The following is a 10806-nucleotide window of genomic DNA, read 5'->3' as shown; positions in this document are numbered from 1 at the left end:
AGAAACAAGTATTCGATTTTGTGCACTCTTCTACACACGAAGTAATGCCCGAATTTGATTTCAACCCTAAACATGTGTACTCTTGTTATACATTTGTTGACCAAAAAGAAGCTATATTTTCTTGAATTTGAATCTGTTATATGAACGAACCAAGTCGTTAACCTAATTAATACTATTATTTTGTTAATTAGATCTCATCAAGGAGCAGACGTAACAAAGCTGGGTTAACCAACTATTTAGAACCACAAAAATTCAAGATTTTGTGTTGAAAATAATTATTACACCGTTTATGAAGTAGATCTATATACCTGTTGCCTGGTAGCACATATTCCTCCTTCGATTTCGACTTCGAGGTTTTTAGACTTATTCAACGAAGACATTCACAATAATTTACACGACTTACGAAATAAGAGTTTATAGTTTTAAAGAAAAATAATAAAAATGGTTTGAAAATTTTGAATCTTAATGATAAAGATAAAATAAAAGGTAAAGTAAATAGTACCAGAATTGACTTTTTAATGTAAAAATATGATTCTTCGTTAAAATGAACAGTATCGTAGACTTTTTGTTAGAACTCCCTAGTTTTAATGGTAAAACAATAGGGTGTGAAATTTCATACTCCGTATCATTAAATGATACAACTTTTAAAGCTGTTAGATTGAAGTCCTCTATTTGGTCGTCCAATCCAAACTGTCAACTACCTGTATTATTTAAAGAAAATTAATGAAAATGGCTTGAAAACTTTGAGTTTTAACGATAAAGACAAAATAAATGATAAAGTAAATAGTAACAGGATTGAGTTTTTAGTGTAAGAGTGATTTTTCGTTAAAGTAAACAGTACCGAAATTTTTTTGTTAAAGTTTCTATTATTTAATAATACAAGTACGGAAGAAAAACCCAAAACGCTTATATCATCTCATCTATTACAAACAAGTGTTCGACTCTTTTGCTCTCCCTTCCTACGCCTTGAAATTTCAAACAAGAACACAAAACACAAAACACAAATAAATATTATAATATCTCCCAACGTAACGTGTGTTACACTCCCATTTGAGAGTAGTAGAGAGACCAACGTCACCTACCACACTGTATTCGAAAAGCATTTTCACCCAAGGCAAATGCACGAGATATACAAACAAAGACACACCTCTTTTATAACGTTTGTTTTGTTCCTTGCCTCGTAAAACCTATCTTTTCACTTTTATTCAGAAGATATATCATTTGATATATTCATGGCGACGGTGGAGGAGCAGAAGAGGATGTATTTTGATTCGAAATATGCGTTGACCATGGTTGAGGAGCTGAGGGCCAGCTATAATTCCGGCAAGACCAGAAGCTACGAGTGGAGGGAGTCGCAGCTGAACAACCTCTTGAAGGTGGCGGAGCATCACGAACAAGAGATCGTCGATGCTCTTCGCTCAGACCTCTCCAAACCTGAATTTGAAGCCTACGTTCAAGAGGTTAGGTTCCTCTCTCTCCACGTTAGTGTGTTAAATTGTTAAATGTTGGAGGGGTGGAAAATTGATGAGAATTGAATTCACACCATAATCTTTATTGCTTACCGTCAATGCAGTAAAACGTCATCTGCATCTTTGTGTGCTTTTCTAGTTTATCTTTTGGTTTGTGGGGTTTTGTTTGGATGATGTTATTCACACATTCCCTTTACCTTCTTCACACTCTTGTTAATATTTGTTCATTGATCTTCTTCAATTCGTCCGATCTAACAACTGAAAATTGAAAGGAGTATGTAAAAAGTAAAAATAGATGTCTGGATAACACTCTTTTTTTATTTTTGATATTTTGACTTATTAATCATGAAGGATAAGGTTGGGGTGGACGAGGTCGGTCTGGGTACCTTTCGTACCTAATTTGGTAATTGCAGTGATTCTATTTGTCATTTCAATTTTCAAACATTCAAAAAGTGCTAAAGTTTCATATAAAATTGGCTGTTTTAATGCGTCCACAATACATAGGTGGTAAATTAATAAATTTACAAAAATAAAACCTCTATAAGGGTGAAATGATGGATTATAAAGATGATATCATGAGTTTGTAAGAGAGTTCGATCAATTTGACAATCAATATTTAGTTTTTTTTAACATTTTAGCCGATTGTGCAAGTTTCATAAACATTTCAGCCAATTAATTTCCTAAGTTGCATGTACAATTGATTAGCTATGAAGTTCTATAAACGGAGACTTTGGATTCGTCCGTTGTCACTAATAATTTTTAATTAAAACCTTAATTGTATTCAATTTTTTATTAAAGTCCCTTGATTTTAAAAACCTCATTATATTAATATTAATATATATATTTCTATATGTTTGACATATATGAGATTTATAATCCCATATTGTGTGTATATGGGATTATAAATCTCATAAATGTGTCTGTGTCAGGCATATAAATCCTAGATACAAAGACCCTCATTATATTACAATGTAATAATATGAAAAGGCTAAAAAAAAATTCAAATTTTTTTATTGAGTAAATGAATAAAAACAATGTAATATTATGAAGTCATAAATAGCAAAAGAATGTATCATGATACAAAGTGTTACAAAAATGTAAATAAGCTATATAGTAATGTACCCAAGAATTCATATATTTTGATTGAAATTAGGTTTTATGCATGTAAGATTACATATATTAGATAATTTATAACATTAAATTTTTTTTCTTTGTGAAATCATTAATTCTTTCATACAATCCACATGGAATTTGTTGTGTGCATCAATCATTTAAATAAGGATATTATAGGCAAATGTGTAAAGTCAAACACAATTAATAAATTTGTTCATGTAGAATCCAGTCAATGAGTTTTATTCAAGTAAAAAACTTATGTTGGATTTTATGTGAAAATTTTAGTTTCAAGGGCTAAAGTTCAATCAAATTCATATTTAATTAATTGAAAATTTTCAATGAGACTATTTCCTTTAAACTTAAGGACCTAAATAAGATAGTTTTTAGATTAAAACCTTGATGGTCTTGTAAGAGAAATTTTATTTGAATCCTTATTTTGTATCACTGCATCCAAATTTCTTTCCACACTCACATTCTATTTTACTAGCCTCTGGTCACGTAATTACACGCATAACAATTGATCTTTATATGTTAAATTAAAGTTTATTTATAGTTTTGTACACACAAAAATATTAGAAAATATAAGTTATTTTTTATTTATATATTTTTATTAAAAAATTAATTCAAAACCCCACTAACGTGGACATTTGAATGATAATTTATAGTAATTTACTTTCTCTCTTTTCCATTTTTCAAAATACATTTTTGGCATCATCTTTACAAAGAGAACAATCTATATGAAGCATATTATATTTACAATACATATTAAATTAAAACTTTACTGTAACGGTAAATCCGTTCCATAAAAATCTATTTATTTAAAAGAATTTCGTTTAGTTTACTATGAAATGGGATCATAGCTCATGAGCCATGACTTGTGGGTTTCGTTTCAACTTGACTTGAGTTTACATATACGATGACCTGGCCAATAGCTTTCCAGCTGTATATCATCAACTCATGATATTTTTTTATTTTTGGTCATACAACTCATGATATTTATTCATTGCTGGTTATTCATTCGAATTACTGACAACGTTGTACTGACTCTGTAATATTGTTCTCTCACTAGAGAGAGATGTACGTAGTAATAGCTTCTTTCTTTTTTTTCTTTTTTATTTATTTATTTTTTTTATTTTTTTAGAAATACTAAGGAGATTCTTTCGAAATATAACTTATTATAGATTTTTCACCACTTCATTTTTTTTAGCACAACGTTTTATAAGGTGGGCACGAGAATTGTACCAAAAATATGAGATAATGGATAATTTATAGAAAGTCTCATTTTGAGAGTCTCCTTAGCTTTTTTTTCTTTTTTGAGAAATGCTAAAGAAATTTTCTCAAAGTGGAACTCTTTATGATCCCTGAAATTGACCATCACCATCAAGATGGTCCCTGAAATTGAAAATCAATCAATGTAGTCCCTGAAAATAGGTTTCGTAAATTACTATGATCCTTCTATCATAATTCTGTTAAAAAAATCTGTTAAGTGCTGATATGGCACATAAATGAACTCCATAAGTTCTTTTTTTTTTTTTTTTTCCTTCTTCTTACAAATGATCCTTGAAATTAACCCATGGCATCAAAATGGTCCCTGAAATTGAAAATTGATCAATGTAGTCCCTCAAGTAAGTGTCTCAAATCAATGTAGTATTGTCGTCACAATTCTGTCAAAATTTCTGTTATGTGCTGATGTGACACATAAATGGGTAAACGAGTCTAATTAAATTTTAAAAAATTACAAAATAATTTAATAGTTAATAAAAATATTGTCAACCCAAAAACCTAGTCCTACAATTTCCTCCGATCCCAGTCTACATTTCTATACCTCATTCACTCTCTATTCTCTGAAAAAATTTCTCAATACACCTATCTTTACACACTTCGACATCCTTCACCGAATTGAACCTGGATCGAGATCACCTTTGGTGACGGCTTGGCCTATTGGTAACGACTTCTGGGACATCACCATTAACATTTAGGCGATCAACATCCTCACAATCTTAATCTTGGAGAGCTTGTTCGGCGCTTCCCAAGTGATGCAAAGAACAACGAGGTCTGCCTTGAGATAATGAGGTTATAATCGATGTGCGTCCATTGTTGATTGAAAACTATTTCTACACACCCTCTTAGGCCTCGGTTAAGCTTTGTGCCTTTGAGAATTTATGGAATGGAGCTCACTTTAGAGTAGGCCCTACCATTGTGCAAAAAGGTATTTAGACAACTTTTTTAATTAATTATTAAACCCACATCAGCACATAACAAATTTTTTTACAAAATTATGCGAAATGATCATATTGATTTGCGACACCTATTTTCAAGGACTACATTGATTGATTTTCAATTTCATGGACCATATTGATGATGTAGATCAATTTCAAGGACCATCTTGATGGTGTGGGTCAATTTCAGAGATCATTTGTGATAAAAACCCGTAAATCTTGTGAGACCTATTTATGTGCCACATTAGCACTTAACATAATTTTTAACAGAATTGTGACAAAATGATCACATTGATTTGCGACACCTATTTTCAGGGATTACATTGATTGATTTTTAATTTTAGGGACTATCTTGATGGTGAAGGTCAATTTCAGAGACCATTTGTGATAAAAATCCTAAAAAATACTAGTCCATTCCTGATCATGTTTAAAATCAACGCACTATGTAATGAGAAAATATTGCTTAAAGTTCATAATATTTTCAATTGATTTTCTACAAATTCTATAGTTTTGAGGATGAACTTAATGGAACTAGGGTGACATTTATATGAATAATGAGTGTTGAAGTGTCCAAAATAATCTTGAACATGTCATTCAGTAATATGACCTTGTGGTATTTCTCTTCGATATTAAATAAATTGCTCATTGTATGACATAGCTGATTTTCTTCCTTCTTTAGTCTAAAAATATCAATATATTAAAATAAAATAAAATAAAAAATCTTTAAAATAAGTCATAACTTATTTTGAATAAAAAAACTTAACAGTTCAAATGACGTGACAAATCACAACCCAATTCCATAAGTCGGGAACCCTGTCTCTCTCCGGCCCTTCAGGTTTAATCTCGGGCGTGACATCGTCTGTTCCATCAACGACTTTTCTTCTCTTCGTTCGTAAGTCAGATAGAGAGAGACCTCCACACTTTTATTCCCACACACTCAATTAATATATATATATATACACACACACACATATATACATACGTTTATCTTCTACTCTGTCTATCCGTTTCTAGTTCTACCATGGGTTCGGGGAAGCCTTTCGACGAAGAAGCCGCCTCTGCTGTGGCCAAGGAGCTGAGAGCGACCTTCGCCTCCGGCAAGACTCGGAGCTATCAATGGAGGGTGTCGCAGCTCGAGTGCATCCTCAAGCTCCTCACCGAAAACGAGCTGGAGATCGTCAACGCTCTCCGCTCCGACCTCTCCAAGCCTGAACTCGAATCCCAAGTCTATGAGGTCCTCCGATTCCCCCATTTAATTTCTCGCCAGTGAATTAGGCTGTGATTAAAATTTGCTGAGAAATTTGGATCGAATTTTTTTGTTGGTTTCTGAATGATTTGATGCGGGCATGCTCTCTCTCTCTCTCTCTCTCTCATGTCAATAATTCATATCTATACGCTAAATCATGAATTGGGTTGTGACTAGAATTTGCTGATTGCTTTAGTTCAATACGACACTATTAAATGCTGATTGCAGTTGCCTAGAAAAATATGCACAAATGGATCCCACAAAAGTAAGCCGTGTACGGTTTTAGTGTCCCTTTCATTGTCTAATTAAAGTTCATCCACTTTTATGTTCGATTAAAAATTTGTAACCGATTTTATTTGTGCATATTTTTCGATTACATAATGGTGTCTCTTTGGTTTTATGCTTTCCATTGGACTCTAAATCCGGATCATAATTTCCAAATTCTTCTCATACTAGGTGGGGAGTCCTTGTCACTTGGGGTAGGAAAATCGTGCTTCTGTCACTTGGTAGTTCTGATGCATACATTATGTGGGGTATATTTAATAAGCTATGCAGGAAGAATGTAAGAAGTGGGTGGAGTGGATCACAAGGGTAATCAATGACACCCCACTAGATTTATTGCACGGATAAATTTGTCTCTCATACTATTTGTGAGGATGCATTCCCTCCATTTGAAAGTCAGCCTTTTTCTTTTGGATGCTAGCAACCTTCTCACTTGAATCTTCTCGGCTTTCTTGTTCATCATGCAATATTGTTTGATGATCGGAACTGTCTACTTTCTATATCACCTTTGGGGATCAAGTCTGCATAACCGGTCGACTAACAGTGTCAAAATTTCAATGTTTAATTGAGAATCATAGTTTGTCTAATTTCTTGAATAACCATTAGATGTCTAAACGATTTCGGATTTAGTTAATTTTTTGCAAAAAGATCTTTGAATAGCAACCAAGAAAGTAGGCGGTTCAAATGATCGTTCAACATTGTAGGATGAGGAGAGCCGAGAAGGTAGAATAAGAACTAAGAAGGTTGCTCGCATTTTTTTCTCTTCCAATTTTGTTTTTTTGGTGGGGAGGGGCTAGCCGGGTAGGGCTTTATTATGGGGTTTGTAGTAAGTCAATAACTCTTGTAAGTTGAGGAGTACTTTTCATGTCTGTTTGGTGTCATAAGTATTCATATATCTTAAAATATTTATTCTTTGAGATAAGTCAAGCCTTGTCTTTTCTAATATATAGGTAGGTGTGATGCGGAGAAAAGGTAAAGAATGAACTTTCCATTAACCGCATGGGGTGTCTGCAGGGCAAAAACGTTTTAAACTATTGAGAAACTTACAGGAATAAATTTGACAACAATAAAGATTGTTGGGTGTTTTTTATTTGTAGTAGAGATAGATGTTTAAATTTGCAAATGCCTGATTTGTTAGAAAGGTCCAGTATCTTATGTTTCCAGACTATCAGAACCATTGATTAGGTAAACCCGTGTTTGAATATGTGGTGCTGATTCATAGTCTAGCAACATAACATGTTGGATATCTAGCAATATATATACGCTTACACATATATATATATATATATGTATATAGGTATACTTCTGTATTGAATTATAGATATCTTACATATGTGCTACTGTGGATATGGCTTTGCTTTAACACCATACAAAGATGGAGATGGCGGGTCAGAATCTGAAGTGTGGATTTCATGGTTCACCCAATCGGATGTTTCTGCACCCGAACAGTTTGGATTGAAAAATTGGCTCTCTCTCAAATTGGTAAACAAATGGAGAGCATTTTTTGTCAGCCATTGGTTTTGGTGGTTGTGGACACAATCTTTTGGCTCTCCTGCTTGCGAAATAGACAATTATCGAATCAAATGCTTACCTAACCAATAAAGTCATCCTATTATTTAGGCCCTTCTCCAATTAATTTCTTCTCTGTGAAAACTTCACATGAATGCCTTATATGTTATTGACTTCATATTTGGTTTATATGGTTTTCGTGTAGATAGCTATGATAAAAAACTCATGTAATTTGGCAATTAAGGAGCTGAGGAAATGGATGAAGCCAGAAAAGGTTTGTCTTTGTCAGCAACTCCATTGATTGGCAACCGATGGTTGTCATTTTGTTTGTCAAGACAGACATTTCTTGAGTTGATTTGACATTTGTATTCTATCTATTTTCCCCATGAGTAACATACTAATATTTCCCTTTAATTACAGGTTAAAACTTCAATAACAGTTTTTCCTGCATCAGCTGAAATAGTGTCTGAACCTCTTGGTGCTATACTAGTAATTTCAGCATGGAACTATCCCTTCTGTACGTTCATACTGGACTTTTTTTTTTTCTTAAAGTTGAGCATTGAGCTCTATAGTTCGAATTAATCCTGTCCTCAAACAAAAATAATTTTGTAGTATCTGTTTTCCAGTACTCTCACTTGATCCAGTTGTTGGAGCCATTGCGGCCGGTAATGTTGCGGTTCTTAAACCATCAGAACTTGCTCCAGCCACATCGTCATTGCTTGCAAAACTTGTAGGTGAATATATGGATAGCTCTTGTATAAGAGTCGTTGAGGGGGCTGTTGCTGAAACATCTGCACTATTAGAGCAAAAGTGGGATAAGATATGTTACACAGGTTCTCAGTCATTTTCCTCTCATTTGTTCTGATCTTTCATTTTCCTTAGATTACAGCTGATTTTTCTATAATGGATTGAAAATATTATATTTAAACTTGTAGGAAATGGTAGGGTTGGGTGTATAGTGATGGCTAGTGCTGCAAAGCACCTTACACCAGTTCTTTTGGAGCTTGGAGGAAAATCCCCTGTTATCGTTGATTCCGGCATCAACTTACAAGTATAGAGATCTTCCTTCTTGCATAGCCTCAATAATATTTGATGTAGTTTACTTTCTGCTACTACAGTGCTGCGATTTTCATCTCGTCTCATGTACAAACTTGTCATTTTGTTTCTCCAAGGTTGCAAGTAGGCGCATAATCGTTGGTAAGTGGGGGTGTAATAATGGACAGGCTTGCGTCTCCCCTGATTATATCGTAACAACAAAAGATTTTGCTCCTAAGCTGGTAAGGTTACCCTCATATCCCATTGGAGATCTGAATTTGTTTTTCTGTCTGTGCCTCTGTTTCATTATCTTTATTCACAGGTGGAATCTCTGAAACAAGAATTGGAGAACTTCTATGGAAAGAATCAACTAGAATCAAAAGATTTGTCTCGTATTGTGAATCCTAATCACTTTGCTCGCTTGACAAAGCTCTTGGATGAGGATAAGGTTTCTGGAAAGATCGTCCATGGAGGTGAAATGGACAAAACCAACTTGTATGTTATACTTTATCTGATTGCTCTCTTCTTAGCTCTCTCTCTTTCTCTCTCTCTCTCTCTCTCTGTGAATTAATAGGGTATTGCATTGTATCGTAAATGCGATTAATGCTTCTTCCTTTTGATCACAGGAGGATAGCTCCCACCATCTTGCTCAATGTCCCACAAGACTCCTTGATCATGACTGAGGAAATATTTGGCCCTTTGCTTCCCATTGTCACGGTAAGAACCACAGATTTTGTTGTTGTGAGTTTGTGCTTTCAACGAAATATTTTTGCAGCAAAATATTTAAACAGCTCTGGCAGTCTCAGCACATTGATCAAAAGCTATAGAATCAGATTTTTCAAATTGTGAACTGGTAACAGAATATCTAACATGGTTCTCATTTGGGATGATTTGAAAGGAAAGTAGTCTAGCTTCCTTCAGCATGCGCAAAAAAGTAGGCTGATCGTTACCATATTTTAATAGTGGAAACATTTTTGAAAGAGTAGCATTTGTATGATTGAATTGTTCTGTTTTTATATGCACGTGACGCTGGAGATCCAATGCAATATCTTCCCTTCTGTTTGTAACAGGTCGACAAATTGGAAGACAGTTTTGATTTGATAAACTCAGGAGCAAAGCCCCTTGCTGCGTATTTGTTTACCAACAAGAAGAAGCTGAAGGAGCACTTTGTAAATACTGTATCTGCCGGGGGTTTGGTTATCAATGACACGACTTTACATGTAATACTTCACCCTCGAAATTCTTGAAACAAGACTGTACATGTTCATCGATGCATTCTTGGCATTTCCATTTGTTACATATAACACCGCACAGTCACATGCACGCTGATTAATCTATTTCCGTTATTCCAAACTCTGTTTAGAATCTAATTTGCATTACATATACTTGATGGTACAGCTTGCTGTACCCTCCCTGCCTTTTGGAGGAGTTGGGGAGAGTGGAATGGGTGCATACCATGGAAAATTCTCCTTCGACGCCTTTAGCCATAAGAAGGCTGTTGTTTATCGCGGTTTTGTTGGCGATGCCTCCATAAGGTACCCACCATACACAAAGGGGAAGCTAAGAATTCTGAAGGCTCTTATGGGCGGTGGCATATTAAGCATAATCCGTGCTCTGTTCGGATGGCCTGAGGCTTAAGAGAGAATAGGATCTCGCTTTGCTCGTGTGATTTCTTCTTTCGGTCAGATTTATAGAAGTCTTTCATTGTATAATATACGAATAGTGTTCTGATTTCACTCTGACAAAGGCTTGATTGTTTATGAAAAGGGAATTGGAGAGAGTAAAAGTTGGGGGTGAATGTCATAGATTTATATGTTTAAATGTGTTTGTAATTGAATCATACAATCATGTTCTTGCTGCTTATAATATCATGTTCCAAAGCTAAAGCATTTCGTGGGTTTTATCCGAGCCATATTTAATTCTAACCTAAACT

General features: G+C 34.3%; 1 protein-coding gene across 2 annotated transcripts; it reads left to right on the top strand.

Annotated features, from left to right (window-relative positions):
• The first annotated feature begins 1120 nt into the window (after window positions 1-1120).
• LOC137717932 (aldehyde dehydrogenase family 3 member H1-like) lies at window positions 1121-10767 on the top strand. Of its 2 annotated transcripts, none has more exons than XM_068457440.1 (10): window positions 1121-1460; window positions 8044-8112; window positions 8259-8355; window positions 8465-8671; window positions 8774-8889; window positions 9011-9115; window positions 9196-9368; window positions 9500-9590; window positions 9944-10093; window positions 10272-10767. In XM_068457440.1, exons 1-10 carry the CDS (start codon window positions 1233-1235, stop codon window positions 10509-10511), a joined length of 1476 nt encoding a protein of 491 aa, XP_068313541.1. In that variant the 5' UTR covers window positions 1121-1232; the 3' UTR covers window positions 10512-10767. The 2 variants fall into 2 exon arrangements, with proteins under 2 accessions (XP_068313541.1, XP_068313542.1); XM_068457441.1 differs by lacking the exon at window positions 1121-1460 and adding an exon at window positions 5707-6035.
• Window positions 10768-10806: the final 39 nt, after the last annotated feature.

Source organism: Pyrus communis, chromosome 15 (genome assembly GCF_963583255.1).
Source record: "Pyrus communis chromosome 15, drPyrComm1.1, whole genome shotgun sequence".
Taxonomy (NCBI): Eukaryota; Viridiplantae; Streptophyta; class Magnoliopsida; order Rosales; family Rosaceae; genus Pyrus; species Pyrus communis.
The sequence above is the reverse complement of the archived record's forward strand: the minus strand, read 5'-3'. Positions and strand labels throughout refer to the sequence as shown.